This window comes from Electrophorus electricus, chromosome 12, assembly GCF_013358815.1.
Source record: "Electrophorus electricus isolate fEleEle1 chromosome 12, fEleEle1.pri, whole genome shotgun sequence".
Classification (NCBI taxonomy): Eukaryota; Metazoa; Chordata; class Actinopteri; order Gymnotiformes; family Gymnotidae; genus Electrophorus; species Electrophorus electricus.
The window spans coordinates 7,903,431-7,918,494 of NC_049546.1; the positions used below are offsets into that span (position 1 = coordinate 7,903,431).

Consider the following 15,064-nt stretch of genomic DNA (forward strand, 5'->3'; position numbering starts at 1 on the left):
TGTCTCATCAGTGTTTCTGTATGTGGGCACAGGTGTTCTTAAACTGTAAAGGTAGGCCACACATTATTTTAAAATTAGAATACCAAAGTACGAGTATTACAGATATCCTGCCTCAGGAAATTTTTCTTGCATATATTTACAAGGCCCAACCTGCAATGAAGAAGCTATGACCCTATGACAAATCAATTAAAATATCTAAATATAACATTGTTTATTCGAAGATGACATGGACTATATACAGAATTTTAATAAATAGGAACACTATAAAGTCGTTTGCCTCTCTCCAAACAAATGTCCTTGTCTGTTATACTAACTGTTATAAACAATGCGGGACAGGATGAGCATTAAAGGTATTGCAGATCATTGGACTGTCCAGTGTCACCTACACTTCAAAGAGCATGGACTGGAGGGACTTCCGTACAGTGGCCATCTCCTGTTGTTGCTATGAAATTAGCAAAACAACACAATTAGCATTGTTTAACAAAAAGAAAGAATGTATAATTCACACTAGACATGTCAGCAATATGTAAGGGTAGTTTATATGACTGTCCATCTGATCCACACTGCTTCTGACAGAGTTCCGTTCCATAAGCAGAAGTATCATTTGTTTTAATTAGAAATATACTGCCTGGCCAAAAAAAGGTCACCACCTGGATTTAACTAAGCAAATAGGTAAGAGCCTCCCATTTGATAATTACTGCATGGGTGATTATGTTTCAGCTGGCAACAAGTTATTTAACCCTAACTGATGGAGTGAGTAGCTTCTCATTTGTTAAACAACCATGTCAAAAGACACATCCTGTGGTCATGGAAAAGATGTTTCTGAAAGGTCAAATTATTGGTATGCATCAAGCAGAGAAAACATCTAAGATTGCTGAAACTACTAAAATCGGGTTAAGAACTGTCCAACGCATTATTAAAAAGTAGAAGGACAGTGGAGAAACATCATCTTTGAGGAAGGAATGTAGTCGGAAAAAAATCTTGAATGATCGTGATCAGCGATCACAAACGTGTGGTGAAATCAAATCGTAGAAAAACAACAGTAGAACTTAGGGATATGTTTAATAGTGATAGTGAGAGCATTTCCACATGCACAATGCGAAGGGAACTCAAGGGATTGGGACTAAACAGCCATGTAGCCTTAAGAAAACCACTTGTCAGTGAGGCTAACAGGCAAAAATGGCTTCAATTTGCTAGGGAGCATAAAGATTGGACTCTGTAGCAATGGAAGAAGGTTATGTGGTCTGATGAGTCCAGATTTACTCTGTTCCAGACTGATTGGCGCATCAGGGTAAGAAGAGAGGCGGCTGAAGTGATGCACCCATCATGCCTCGTGCCTACTGTACAAGCCTGTGGGGGCGTTGCTATGATCTGGGGTTGCTGCAGTTGGTCAGGTCTAGGTTCAGCAACTTATGTGCCCAAAGAATGAGGTCAGCTGACTACCTGAATATACTGATAGAATTATAGTTTACAACAATGTAGTCAGAGCAATTTCAGTGTCATAATTACTAGCCCTAACAGGGATTAAACTATTGTGGCTTTAGACACAATAAACAAGAATGTGCTGTTTGTCCATGCTCACATGCATTTTAAACCGAGCTGTTAATCTGTAGTCTGATTATAGCTGTCCTCTTTGGAACATCCCAATGTTCCACCGAAACTCCTGTGTTTGCCTTGGCATAAAAATGTAGTGACTAGTCTAAAATCATATTGGAAATGAGCCAAGAGCCACAACAAGAAAGAGAAAGTGCCATTATTCTATTAATACAGTGTGCAACTTCTAGAATGTTGTGATGTGAGTTTAATTGATCTGTATAGTTATGTACTTGCATGAAAGTAAAAAAAAAAAAAAAGCACTTGGTGCCTAAAAACATAGCCAGACAGATGGGAGCATGTGGTTATGGACTGAATCATTGGTTACAAATAAATTAATCCTGTGAGATGGACAGCCAAAATATGCTTTTGGTGGATTAGCCATAAGGCCTAAGAAAAATAACAAAATTGTGTGAATGCACCTACTGTGTCCATCATTATCTTTTTCTGCAGCAGGGCCATCTCCTTTTTCAGCTCCATCTGTGCTCCCTGTAGGAAAGCCTCATGGCTCTTCTCCATTTCTTCCATCTTCTGTAGAAAATAATGAGGACACAAAAATTTGTAGCCTGTATATAACAGGAATCTTGAAAGAAAAATGAAATGTATGGCAGGATCAAATGTGATTTGAATGCTTTGAGATGTTTTCAGATGTATTCCTATACATTTTCTCAAACAACATGAATTTATGATGCATTAACCTAAAGTACATACAATTTATTTATATTCCATGTTTTGCATTCACCATATATGGACAATAAGAACTCCTAGGACCTTTAGAGGAATACCAGAAAAACAAAACAATATCCAGTGTTAGGCCAGCTATAGTGAAATGCATATGGAACAAGTTATCTTACAGTATCTAACCTTGATAAACTGCTCATACAGCTCCTTAATGGTTTTCAGTTTTTGGCTTTGCACAACTCGAGCTTGTTGAAAGAGCTTTTGCTGCTGTCTAAACAAGTTCTGCAGAGGTAAAAAGGAGTTAAAGCACAGTCATTTGTTTTATTTTTTTCCAATGAGCATTTCTACTCCAGAATGTCATGAGTCATGTTGCAATTCATACCAGTAGCATAATCCTATACCCAGAAACTACAAGAAAACATCTATTTTGCAAGCAAATAATAATTCATGAATGCAAGACTGGAACTGTACTGGGGAAACAAATGAAGTTAATATTCAGCTCAACTGCTGTTAATGTTGTTAACTTTCACTACATGCTTAGCAGCACCAACATTCAGTTTCTCCTCTTGCTCCTCAGACTTCTGAACATCACTCTCCCATTGCTGCAGCACTGAGAACACCTGCTGGGAGTACTCGTGTGTCAGCTTCTGCCTGTAATGGGAAAATATTTAAATATTCAAATAGTCTTTAATTCCAAATGTATGCAGGTGTGAAGCAGCATAGGATGAGTTAGACCGAGCACATTTACCTCTGGTTATGCTGTGTTTTCCACAGCTGCTCTAATTTCAGGCTGCTACCTTTCAGAGAGCTTTTGGTGAAAGTTTCTAAGCGTTTCTTCTTGGCTTGCATTGCTTTGCTGATGTCAGCTATGCAATTAAGTATGTAATATAGGAAGAAAATCTCAAGAGTTTAACAAATTCACTGAAAGACAGTTGCTTAAAATAGCAGAAAGTAAGATTCCTTACTTGAGCTTGCTGGTTTATAAGTGGAATTCCCTTACCTCCAAACCTTTCCAACATTGTCTGAACTTCACTGCTGTGAAAAACAAGTTCTGTTTATCAGCCAGTTCTCATCCAAATAATTACCCATATTTCCACAGTACAAATATGTAACTTACCCCACACCTGCACTCAGGTCATCTTCCTCAAATGAACTTGCAGATCTTTTCTTTGCTAACTTGTCAACAGCAGAAGTTTCTAACAATGCATTTATACAAGTCAGTAATTATTATAGTTCATAAGGTTTATACAGTTAATATAACTATTATCATCATATAAATATCTGGGTTATGTTTTACAATAAGTTTCTTTAAGTAATATTACTTACCACTTTCATTAACACTAACAAATTATTAACCATTAATAAACCCCAATTAACACAGTAACGTAACAAATTATTACCACCATTATTTGATCATCATCTTGCTGCAGGCACAGTGAGCTTCTTGTAAATCACATCATTGGCCTTTTTAAGAAACAACGAGCGAAATGCAGTGACCTAGCTACATAAACGATCACTGCCTTCGCAACAGGACAGTGATTTGTTGTTGGCTCATTGTGGTTTATTAATCCTGAAGTTCAGTATTAATGTTAATGATAACATTAACATTATAATAATGATAATTAAACACTTATTAATAATAGCAGCTTGCCACTCATGTAGAGCATTTATCTATAAAAACTGATATTTTACAAACAGCAGCTAAATTGAGCATTAAGCATTGTTAAATGTCCTTCATGAAATTGAAGTTATACAACCTTCTCCAGTTTCCTCATCAGAACCGCAAAGTCCTTTCTTTTCCTCCCGTATATTAAAGTCAAAAGCACGCAGATCTGTGGAATCTTCTGTCTGCTTGGTCTTCTTGCTCTGTTTTCTTCCCGTTGATGCCATTTTCCTAAAGAAAATAAAATGAAAAGTGGAGAGCTAGGATAGCTAAGTTAGCATTAGCTATTTAATTCAATCTTGGCCAACTATAAAACCTAGGTTAGCTATCTTAATCGAACTTAAATATTCTGTCAACATGTAAAGTTAGGCAAAAGATATTATAAGCTCCTTATTGCCCATTTAAAATAAAGCTCGTAATTTCAGATGGCACACTAGCTAGTTACACCAAACATCTCGTTGTGTAACGTTTAGTCAGCTAACGTTAGATTAACTAACCTAGCTAGGTTCACTTCCATGCTTTGATTGAACTGTTGCTAGGATAGTTAGCTAGCAACCCAGTACATCTTCTCTAAATAGCGTATATTTGGCTTACACGTAAGAATAGCTTCCAACTTTACAAGGGCATTCGCCTGGCAAGTAATCAGTTAGCTAGTTCTAAACTTTTTGTAATTTTATTTCTAGATAACTAGCCAGCTAAATAGTTGGTCAATTTTTACTGACAAATTATTTCCTTTCAGCTAGCTACGTCAGCTGTGGCAACGAATGATTCGCGCCACAACCTAAAGCGCGAGAGGAAATAGCCGACGATAGAATCTGCACTTTTTTGCATCTTATATATGGAATATTGTTATGAACAATAACCCGTTAACAAGCCATTATGTATTTAGATCAAACTGCTAGTTAATTGTGTCTATCTGCGTACACTCAGCCATTGGGCATGTACACCTTAATGGTAATATGCTCTTTTGCAAACACATTTGGGGGGGGGGGGGGGGTAGGAAAAACAATGTATGTAAATAATCATGTTTATTTTATTTTTTTTACTACTCATCTTTGTTATACACAGTACTATGAACAACAACAACAACAACATAACCACTAAACAAAATAATACAAAAACAAAACAAAATTACAACATTCAAGAGTCTCAGTTGCAGGATAATGCAAGTGATATCATGACAGATAATGTAAAAGATATTAAATATTCATGATATTTGATGTTAAACATCAAACTTCTCCTCACATATAATATGTCCATTTTCTTCATAATCTTCTCGTGTGACTACCATTTCTTCAAAGTCTGGGTTTTCTGCTAGAAGCTTTCCTCCTTCCCATGCGTAGCAGATGGGACTGAAACGTGAAGAAAACTTGTACGTGAAAGAAAATAAAGCACTTAGCAATTAATCACTCATTTTCTCAGGTCTGTTTTATGAGCTTACTTTTGTGGCTGTAATACAGAAACTTGGAATTCCGTAGGGGCAAGGGCACGGACATCTTTATACACACGATCCCTAAATCCTGGGAACAAGGTATTGCCACCTGTCAGGATGATGTTCTTGAAGAAGTGGGGCTGCATTTCTGCATAAGGAACAAAAACCAAAATTGCTGGGTTGTTAGTTACTGTGTGATTCCCTATGGCATCCATAGTACGTGTTGTATCCCTCGCCTACCTTCAGGCATTTTATTGATGGAGTTTACTATTGCTTCTGGTAGGCCCATTTCCTGGATGCCAATATCTGCTGGGTGGAAAAGCATCTCTGGAACAGCAAACCTCTCATTGGTGAGTCGCAGAATCTGCTCCCCAGTCTTATACTTCCCTGTGAAATTCATCTCTTCTCTAGGCTACAGAGAATAAAATTAGTTCCAAAACATGGGAAATTAGTTTTCACAATTAGGCTTGAATAAGAAAAAGAAGTGAAAACTATTATAGGGCAAGCTATCATTTGTTTTAATTGACAGCTTGAGGACCATGCAAAGATCTGAAGTATAGTATGTAAAATGTGTGTATTTCGTCTTTCACACCTTACAGAAGCCCTTTTTGATGGCGCTAAAATCTGGTAGCACATAGTCTCTCATAACCAGGTTTTCTTCCCCTTTCAACCTGTGCAAAAAAAGGAAGTGAAACTAAAATCAAGATTATTTTAAATGACTTGGACTAATTTTCTAGAAATTTGTGATAAGTGATTATTTCCTATATCATGCACCAGGCAAATATAATAAATTATTCAATCTCACTGAGCAATCCCCATATCTTTGTAGAAGTCCTGTGATACATAGCACACATCCTCCTTGACCTGGTTGATCACATATGTCTCATCCATCACATGTAGCTGCCTTCAAGGGAAATATAAAACATCAGGCCCAATTCAATTGATCCAATACTACTAAATATGCAGGAACAGGTAAACAAGCTTTATCACTTTTAGCTACAGTTCAGATCCGCCATTTGACTTATTCTGTCATAAAACTCATAATACACATATTAAACTGTAAGGATGGTCATTGGAATCATTCTAATACATTATGACAAGGATCTTACCTGTATGAAATGATCTCTTTTAAGTGGTTGGTGAGAAGTTTTCCACCTACATTTATCCTGCAGAACCAAAAGTAAAGTATGAATGACAAAGCCCAACAAGTGATCTTGAAAATGTTTCTAATTTAAGTATGACAATGAACACCCAACCTGCAGATACCATCCTTCATCTTCCTTCCTCTACAGTAAGGGACGATGTGTGTGAAGGAGAAGCCACTATCCACCACAATGCAGCACAACTCTGAATTGTTCTCCTGGAAGTATCTGTGTGCACTCAGAGATCCACCTGAAATATGATACATTGTGTACACAATCATTTGTGGGAAAATTTTTATTTTTCCTTACAGAATGACAGTTTGTTTACAGTACTCAGGTTCTTAAACTTTGAGAAAGCACACATAACAGAACTCACCATTGATTCTCAGAGCTGCCTGAAACTGGTATTCCTCAAATAGAATTTCATTCATCGATTCTTGAATTGAGGTGAAGTTGAAGTATGGCTCTGTTATTACTATGCTGGTATCAGCAAAGTCCACCTGTAACCATGTGTAGTGAAAACGATTTATATAAGAGATATTTCAAATTGAAGTCTTCTTAACACTAATGTATTGCTCATAGCTTATGCCGCACAATTCTATTTCAGTGTAAGCTGTGTGTACCTTAAACATTTCCTTTCCAAACAGATGATCCCATACTTTACGTTGCACATCCCAGTTAACAAGATAACCCTGAATACACACAGAAAATTAGAGACCGTAGAAAATATTTTGAAAAGCAAACGCTTGTTGTGCGACCATCTAGCTACCTTTTGAAATGGAAGAATATAGAATAGTCCAGATGGATCTTTAATTTCATCTAGTTGATTGGCAGTGAAAGTTTTAAGCCTCAGCGTCTTTGAACGGAACTGGCAATTCGGAATAACACTGGAAAAAACATGAAAATATCACCAATACTAAACAAACATTAATCTGTATTATCTAGCTAGCTAATATACAGAAAATTTCCCAACCTGACTTTTTCATGGCTATATCCAATTTTGGCCGTGTAAGCACCGTTGTCTAGAACGAGAGTTGTCATTTCCAGCAATTATACATTAAATGACAAAGTCGATCAGTAAGAACAGTTATTCCAAATGTGAGAACGCAGTCATTTATTTGAAAAGTAATCTTTAGTGGTAACACTTTCGTTGTATTTTGGAATTGCTCCTGAGCTTCCCTCTTCATGTGCTTCAAAATAGCTCTTCTTCTCCCGGTCAAATCCAACTTTAGAAACATTGTGCGCATACTGCCACCTACAGTATTGATATGTACTTGTTCACTCCCTTCATCTCACAGCTTGTTAACCTCTAGCTACATAACCTACATTCATATCTTAGAATTAAATGAAGGAAACAATCCAGAATCTTATGCTATAAAACACTGCTTCTCAAAACACCGTTCAAGTAGCTACTACATTTAGGATTGAGATTTTATTTGTACCTTTTCAGAAAACAAATCAAAAAGAAAATTATTCTAAACAATAAGTTTTATCCATACCAAAACAATTACTTAATTCAACAATCACTTAAAATCAACTATAGGAATAAAATCTATATTATTATTATTATTATTATTATTATTAGCATCTTAATATGCACATAGACATCCTTATATATTCCAAGTCTTTTCCAGTTACAGTTTTATTTTCCTGGTTCTCCAACATAGTGTGCTTCTCCTTTAAAAGGACAAGTTGATAAGCGGAGCCTCATTCACAGTGTTTTTCTTATTTTCTTCTGGACTCCACTTTATAAGGGGTGAGCTCAAATCAATCAGCTGGAATAAAAAAAAAAAATGCACCACAAAATAAATCAGAAAATCATGAGAACAATCAAGTCTCTAAGTAATGTTTTATCATCATCAACACTGAAAAACAATAAAATATCTGAACAGAAACATATTTAAAAAGGGATAAAAATCAAGCTAAATAAAAATGGCTGATCCCTCACCTGGCCACCAAAAGCCTTATTAGGGATGGTTTTCATCAGGTCCGGGGTGTTGGAGAGGTCAATGAGAACCTTCTCCTCTGGCTTCATAACAGGAGCAGGTACATCCACCAGCAGCACCTTAGATGAAATCAAAAGAAAACATGAACACAGTTACAGTTCTACTTCAGCACTGACACTAGTAATGCAGAACCAGACTACAACTCATAATATTAAATTCTTAAATATGGCATCTTTAATACAGAACTTTGCCCAATCCTTCTCTAAGATACATGGCTAGACCAGAGTCAGAACACCACAGATCTTTTTATCCTCCAAATTAAAAAAAACAAAACAAAAAACCCCACACCTGAGTATGCTTGTGTAACAAAATGCTTTGTTTATTACCTCATTGACTTCCTGTCTCTCCGACTTCTTCAGCTGATTGTTGTGCAGGCTTCCTTCAGACACCAAGTACTTTGGGAGATCCGGTTTGGGTTGGTGAGATGTCAGATCTGATGGTAATAGCTTGGAGGGCATTTCCACTGCTGCTGGCCCACAGGCAGTGGGTCTATCAGCATCCTCCTCCAGACTAAAGACCAGGGAGCAGGGCTGAAACACAGCCTGAACACAGGCCTCCTTTTTTGGTTCTGTGTGCTCAACTGCTCCTTGGGGCACAACCTGCTTCAGCTGTCTTGGGCTAAACAGTCACAACCTTTTATTAAGTAACCATATTCAATATGAACAAAGCACACACTGAAGCATTCTATGTAAAATCAGAGCAATCAAGCATCAAAATTTGCTTCCATTACACTTCTAGAGGCAGTATGTGTGTGTGTGTGTGTGTGTGTGTGTGTGTGTGTGTGTATGTATGGGGGGGGGGGGGCAGCCTTAAATCCTAAAGTGCAATGAGTGAAGAATTTCCTTGTTGGTATTTTGGCAAATTAAATGTAAAAAAAAAAATAAAAAAAATCACAGTACCTAGCATCACCAATCCCCAAGCTAGAGGCAGGGGACTGCCGCTCTGGGGTGTGGCTGGCACAGCTAAGGCGAGGCACACTTTTGGGTGTGAGCATGGGTATGCCCGACACCCTGCGGGACACAGGGGTGGGTAGAGCAGAAGGTCGCCTCAGTTTAGACTGCACGGGCTTCTCAGCTGCAGCAGAAGGGGTCTGCAGTCCCTGTGGTACAGGAACTGCAAGCCTCTGAGGAATACTGGATGCACAGAGATAATGAACATAAATCTACAAACATGGCAAGTAAGTTGCACTAGCACCAAACCTCTTTAGTCCAATTTAAAAGCTGTTAAACATATAGCAAAACAAAAGAATGTTTTAAAATGAATATTGCTACATTACCTTTCCATACTGGAAGCTGACATCAGTCTTTTTGGTTTCATAATTCGAGGGACATCAGGAGATGAGGTGACTATAAATCCATATAGTCACACATGAGACACTGTCTGATCACCATTAATTCAGAGCTATTCCAAACTGAGTCTGCTAATGGTGCACTATTTTTTTTGTCTCACCTTCAGATCTATGCACTCCCTTCAGTGAATTTGTGGGAGTTGGTGCCACAAAGGCCTTCAGGCTGGAGTTCACCTTAACAGTGTTTCCAGTCTTAGCAGCAAGTATTGATATGCCAGGCATAGTGGCAGCTCTCTCCAAGGTCTTCTTGGCTGGCATTTGGTGCTGGATAGAAGACACAGGGTCTGGTCTCTTAATGGGCGTGGCCTTCACAGGTCTATGCTGAGGTTCTGCGTTTTTGCGACCCTGAATGGAAAGGGATGTTCGTCTCCCAACAGACGACTCCAGAGGTTTGGAGATGATGCCCGATTTGTGGCTGGAGTTGGGCAGCCTATTGCCACTGCTGGGAACTCGACCACCGATGCTACTCATGCTGGTGTTCAAGGAGGAACTGAGTTTGCCTGCATGATGAATGATAATGGTTTATTAATTCATGGACTGCACCAAATGTATACCAAACTGACTGTTTTACAATAAGCTGCTTCATGCAGCTTAAAACAGCTACACTCACATTCTAACACTAATGGCTCTACTCACATCACTGCACTGTAGTAAACTGATGTTTGGCAGCATTCTGATTTTAAAAAAAACAAAACCCACAACAGTAATATACAACCCCAACAAAACATTACAGTTGTTATAGCTCAGCTTCTCTACCAAAAGCTGTAAATGCTGTTCATCTGAAATCAAAAGGCAGCTCAGGAACTAAAAGCTATAAAAGTTTAATACTGGCCTTTACCTGTTGGAGAAACAGACAGGCTGGAGTTGACACTAGACACAGAAGAGGAGGAAGAGGAGGTGTTTCGGCTTCGGTCTAACACCCTCCTATTGTGAACCAGAGGAGTTTTGCGCACAAGCGTACCTCTTGTTTCGGACTGAATGACAAACCCAGGAGAAATACCAGTTTATTTACTCTCAAAACCAGTTAGTTACAAGTTACTACATAAATCCAACTACTCAAACCTAATTAATTATTTAAATCTACCTATTACTTTATGGAGACCTTAGTCTGTTCATATAGATGATATTTAACCATCCATTCCCATTCCAGCCATCTTTATTTAAAAAAAAAAAAAAAAAAAAGATGTACATTTACCTTATTGGGGACTGGGAGAGCCCTCTTTCCTGGCAAACTTGTGTTGAAGGAAGAATCACTCACATCAGAGGCAACACTAGTTGCATCAGACAGGAGGTCTTCAGTAGAGCCTGCATTGCTTGTGCTTCTATTACCAGGGCTCCGCTTCAGGCCAAAACCAGCCTGAAACATTAGTAGTATAGTTTATATAAATGTTCATTATATAATCTTCAACTTCAAAGTCAAAAGAGAATAGGTGATTGAAAGTTTCCTTACTTTGCTGGGTGGAGGGAGTCTAGTTTTGCTTGGGGGTGCAGGTTGATTGTAGGGTAGTCGTGAGTTCGCCATGGTTAAGGGTTTGCTGGATACTAGTCCCCTACTTGGTAGTAGGCTTTTGCTTTGAGGAGCTAATTTAGGCTGAGTGAGTATACTCCTCACAGGGCTGGAGGTGCTGATACCTGGCTTTCCACCAGACATACCACACAGCTTTTGCAATTTTTTCTGGATGGCTGGTGGCAGCTGCTTCATGGGGCTGTCCTGAACACAGAAGGTTTCCCTCTTGATGGGGCTAAGAGCATCAGCTGGCTTGCTGAAGATTCCCAGCTTGGCTGAGGAATCTACTTCAAACTTTTCTGCATTTTCAGGCAAAATGGAAGCAGCTGTCATAATTTCTGATACAGGGCCAGTAATGGTCCTCTCTATATAGCTGGCTAAAGAATTGGCCTCTCTACAGATCTCCTCAAAGTTCTCCTCAAATAGGGGCCTGCAGCTGGGCTCTTCACCCACAGTAGTCTCATTGCTCAAAATGTCATTTGTGGTGGTTTCCACTCCATGGGAAATACATCTCTCCTTATCACTGACTGGACCCACAAAGACCTCATCTTCAACATCCTCATCCCCTTTGGCACTGTAAGATGAACAAATTATTCCATACAGCAAACTGAATGTAGACAAATACATGTTTGGGGTTTCTACTTAGTAAGAACATTCTACATCTTAAGAGTTTTTAAAATTACAGCCTAGCTGGTTATAATGGTAATAATTCATCTTGTATTGCAAGTGTGCACTGAAACTAGAAACTGACCAAGTGTTAACAAACCTTGCTGGGGACAGTGAAACGTCAAAATCAAACTTCTCTTCAGCCAGTGAGCAAAAATCTTTGGGGGAAAATACACAAAAAAGGTATCTGCGTTACAAAAATTTTTAAAAATCGTATCCGTAATGGAATAAAAGTACTGCACAATATATAGTTATAGTCATCTACATAAAACACAAACACATAGCCAATTTACTACATGTACCACAGCTAGTGGTATTTTATTTTATATTTTATAGTTAGCTAGGTTAGTTTAGTTTGTACGTAGCTAATTTAGTTATCTAGATAACTTAGCTAAGTTACCATCATTGGCTATTGAAGTCATCCTGCTCAGGAAAGTCCCAAGACCTGAAAATAAACGACATTAATTAACTAACTAATCAATGTAATTGGTTCAATATTCGTTGTGACCGTTATTGATTTAGTCTAGTGCATTGGCGAGGATATTTAATATTAACTACAACAACATAACCTTACGTTTATAGCCATCTCCACCAACTTAATTAGCTAGTTAGCGTTAGCTAGCTACGTGGCTTTTTCCGCTAGCAATTTCATTACGATTATCTAGTTAGCTAGCATTAGCTATCTTAGCGCAAGAAAGCTAACGCTAGCTAGCTAGCTAGCAAGACAGCTAGGTTAAATGTCTAAGCAACATATCACGGGTATGAAAACCACTCTAAAGTTTCATAACAATTGCGACTATTTTCCTTTATACTACCATACATACTCACCTTCTGTTTGTATGTTTTGAAATCAAAGCGGACACTCGTATTTTACTTCGCGGAAGGCTTTGTATAACAGGGCACATACAGAAAGTCCTAAATAGCGTTTATCTCCTTTCAAATTTCGCGTGCAACCGGATTTCAAAGATCACGTGACATAAATGTTGCCGCTGCATTGGTTGGGAAAGTATCACGGATGTGGCAGTAATCATGTGAGGCTTCGGACTTGGATTTATCTCAAATTCATTTCAAACATACTTAAAGGTATTGGATATAATGTCATGCAGCGTAAAATTAGCAGAAGAATGGATACTTTAAGCATCTCATTGTGCAATAAACGAACGAGAGTTGTTACCTGTTGAAGGACGCAAGTGGTCTACTTTGCAGTCTTAAGCACGACCTGATCATGTAAACTACTGTGATAGGTTGATTACAGTCAGGCATAACGTACGTGAAAGTAAATATGCCAATATGGTATGAAAGACATGGTATGGTCTCTTCATACAGTCTCCACTAGCATTTCTTGATATTTTCAGCCTATTTATTAGAAAACCTTTGGAGAATACAGCCCATCTGATGTAATGTGCAATGTGTGTTAGCCATTTGCCATCTTATCAGTGCTCACTTTCTGACCACTGCTTGATTTTTTTTTTTTGGGGGGGGGGGGGGGGTCAGAACAGTGAACTCAGGTGTAACACTGATGCATGTAAACCCAAGGAACTTAAACATACTAGCACAACGTCTGCCATACTGTGTCAGGGTCAGGGTACTGTTATTAATTTTAGCAGCTCACCTAGTATACTATGTCACAGTCAATGTGTTGTCATTGTCACTATCCATTAGGCAGCGGGTCCTGAAATTAACCAGTGACGAACAGGGTAGAAGAGGACTACAATTCTACATAGCATTACACAGCCTACAGTCAGTAGCCCCACACCTGTAATCTCCAGCACGTCAAGCTGCACAACAGCAAACATAACAAGGTTACCAGTGAATAGGGTGACCATATTTTGCTTTTCAAAAAAGATGAGAATCAACAAATTTATTTATTAAGTTTACTTTCAGGACCAATAACAATTGCATTGAGTCAATATAGCCAGCTAATCTTATTCTCCTCCATTCAGATGGTCCTTGCAAATTAAATAAACAAACAAACCATATAAAGTAAAAACATATATAATTATCATGATCATAGAGAAAATTGCTATATTCCCATAGAGATTCACTACTTTACTGGATATATTTCAGTAGTTCTGATGTATGCAGGTATATTTTCCTTAAGATCAATCTTCTTTAGATATGAAAATGCTGTTTTAACAAGGTTGATGTGTAATCCACATCTAATACACATTTTCCACAAACTCTGGCCATTCTACAGTTATAATTGTCAGATTTGTTTTGAATTTCCATTTTATTAAACCTACAAGCTTGGAGTAATTTGATTGGAGTGTAGCTGGTGGCTATTAACATAAAGAGACTTATTTATGTCAAATTATTTTGTCCGTGTATGCTGTACTCAGACAAAATGGACACTGCAAAACAAACAAACAAACAAAAAAACCAACAACGAAAACAAAGGAGCCCAAGGCTCATCATAACCATCAGCTAGCTCTTTGGGCATTTTAGGTCTTGTTAAGGTATCATACAAAAGGTACACAACAAGGTCATATCGAAGGTAAAGTTTATATACCCTCTCTGGTTCTATGCTTCTGTGAAGCAGTTATACACACCTGCTGACGGTTTGCTTTACAGTGTGTACAGGATCAACCAACTGTGTTGTGCAAGAATGAGAGCGCTATAAAGGAATCATCAAAGCAATGCAAAAACAACCACAGTGTATGGCCACTGTAGAAAGGAAACATCAACAGGAAAGCAAATCCAAATCCTAGCTGGACACATTTTTTAGGTCTCAAAAAAAAGGGACATGTCCAGGAAAAAGGAGGACATATGGTCACTCTACCAGTGAAGTTATTTGCAAAGTGTACATTTGTTTCAAGTAAAATATGTGGTGTGTTTATAAGATTAAAACACATGTACAACAGGATGTATGAACATCATTAAATTCTGATTCCCACTGCAGTGTTTAATTCAATGTAGGTTTCAGTAAATGTATGATACAAAAATATTAAATGCTAATATTTATTTTATTGCCAAAAGACACACACACACACATACACACACACACAAATTTAAATTTAACCACAATC

At 38.0% G+C, this 15,064-nt stretch overlaps 3 protein-coding genes across 5 annotated transcripts; all 3 read right to left on the minus strand.

Moving 5' to 3' along the window:
• Nucleotides 1–215: 215 nt before the first annotated feature.
• sycp3 (synaptonemal complex protein 3) lies at nucleotides 216–4,670 on the minus strand. Its single transcript, XM_027013849.2, has 9 exons — nucleotides 4,532–4,670; nucleotides 4,032–4,168; nucleotides 3,392–3,470; nucleotides 3,275–3,309; nucleotides 3,023–3,140; nucleotides 2,826–2,925; nucleotides 2,458–2,556; nucleotides 2,020–2,124; nucleotides 216–442 (listed from the first exon to the last, which is right to left on the minus strand). Exons 2-9 carry the CDS (start codon nucleotides 4,162–4,164, stop codon nucleotides 383–385), a joined length of 729 nt encoding a protein of 242 aa, XP_026869650.1. The 5' UTR covers nucleotides 4,165–4,168; nucleotides 4,532–4,670; the 3' UTR covers nucleotides 216–382.
• Nucleotides 4,671–5,018: 348 nt separating this feature from the next.
• actr6 (actin related protein 6) lies at nucleotides 5,019–7,843 on the minus strand. The gene is made up of 11 exons (XM_027013886.2): nucleotides 7,485–7,843; nucleotides 7,281–7,398; nucleotides 7,135–7,203; nucleotides 6,888–7,011; nucleotides 6,626–6,761; nucleotides 6,479–6,535; nucleotides 6,175–6,273; nucleotides 5,962–6,040; nucleotides 5,610–5,781; nucleotides 5,379–5,517; nucleotides 5,019–5,289 (listed from the first exon to the last, which is right to left on the minus strand). Exons 1-11 carry the CDS (start codon nucleotides 7,550–7,552, stop codon nucleotides 5,160–5,162), a joined length of 1,191 nt encoding a protein of 396 aa, XP_026869687.2. The 5' UTR covers nucleotides 7,553–7,843; the 3' UTR covers nucleotides 5,019–5,159.
• Nucleotides 7,844–7,946: 103 nt separating this feature from the next.
• gtse1 (G-2 and S-phase expressed 1) lies at nucleotides 7,947–12,960 on the minus strand. Of its 3 annotated transcripts, none has more exons than XM_027013916.2 (12): nucleotides 12,867–12,960; nucleotides 12,439–12,483; nucleotides 12,139–12,196; nucleotides 11,316–11,946; nucleotides 11,061–11,222; nucleotides 10,704–10,839; nucleotides 9,967–10,365; nucleotides 9,794–9,863; nucleotides 9,417–9,650; nucleotides 8,844–9,135; nucleotides 8,460–8,576; nucleotides 7,947–8,286 (listed from the first exon to the last, which is right to left on the minus strand). In XM_027013916.2, the coding sequence occupies exons 2-12, from the start codon at nucleotides 12,458–12,460 to the stop codon at nucleotides 8,191–8,193; spliced, it is 2,217 nt and encodes a 738-aa protein (XP_026869717.2). In that variant the 5' UTR covers nucleotides 12,461–12,483; nucleotides 12,867–12,960; the 3' UTR covers nucleotides 7,947–8,190. The 3 variants fall into 3 exon arrangements, with proteins under 3 accessions (XP_026869717.2, XP_026869718.2, XP_026869716.2); XM_027013917.2 differs by having other exon boundaries at nucleotides 8,844–9,027; nucleotides 10,698–10,839; XM_027013915.2 differs by having other exon boundaries at nucleotides 10,698–10,839.
• Between the last annotated feature and the right edge of the window lie 2,104 nt (nucleotides 12,961–15,064).

What these genes read in the sequence shown, in the direction of transcription:
- gtse1 (XM_027013915.2), bottom strand. Translation starts at nt 12,460, where the DNA reads ATGACTTCAATAGCCAATGATG. An exon ending in GTTTCACTGTCCCCAGCAAG is followed by an intron (nt 11,947 to 12,138) that starts GTTTGTTAACAC and finishes TTCATCTTACAG; the next exon opens with TGCCAAAGGGGATGAGGATG. An exon ending in GACTCCCTCCACCCAGCAAA is followed by an intron (nt 11,223 to 11,315) that starts GTAAGGAAACTT and finishes CTAATGTTTCAG; the next exon opens with GCTGGTTTTGGCCTGAAGCG.
- sycp3 (XM_027013849.2), bottom strand. Translation starts at nt 4,164, where the DNA reads ATGGCATCAACGGGAAGAAAACAGAGCAAGAAGACCAAGCAGACAGAA. An exon ending in AAAACACAGCATAACCAGAG is followed by an intron (nt 2,926 to 3,022) that starts GTAAATGTGCTC and finishes TTCCCATTACAG; the next exon opens with GCAGAAGCTGACACACGAGT. An exon ending in TGTATGAGCAGTTTATCAAG is followed by an intron (nt 2,125 to 2,457) that starts GTTAGATACTGT and finishes TATTTTCTACAG; the next exon opens with AAGATGGAAGAAATGGAGAA.
- actr6 (XM_027013886.2), bottom strand. Translation starts at nt 7,552, where the DNA reads ATGACAACTCTCGTTCTAGACAACGGTGCTTACACGGCCAAAATTGGA. An exon ending in GGCAGCTCTGAGAATCAATG is followed by an intron (nt 6,762 to 6,887) that starts GTGAGTTCTGTT and finishes ATCATATTTCAG; the next exon opens with GTGGATCTCTGAGTGCACAC. An exon ending in CATCAATAAAATGCCTGAAG is followed by an intron (nt 5,518 to 5,609) that starts GTAGGCGAGGGA and finishes TTCCTTATGCAG; the next exon opens with AAATGCAGCCCCACTTCTTC.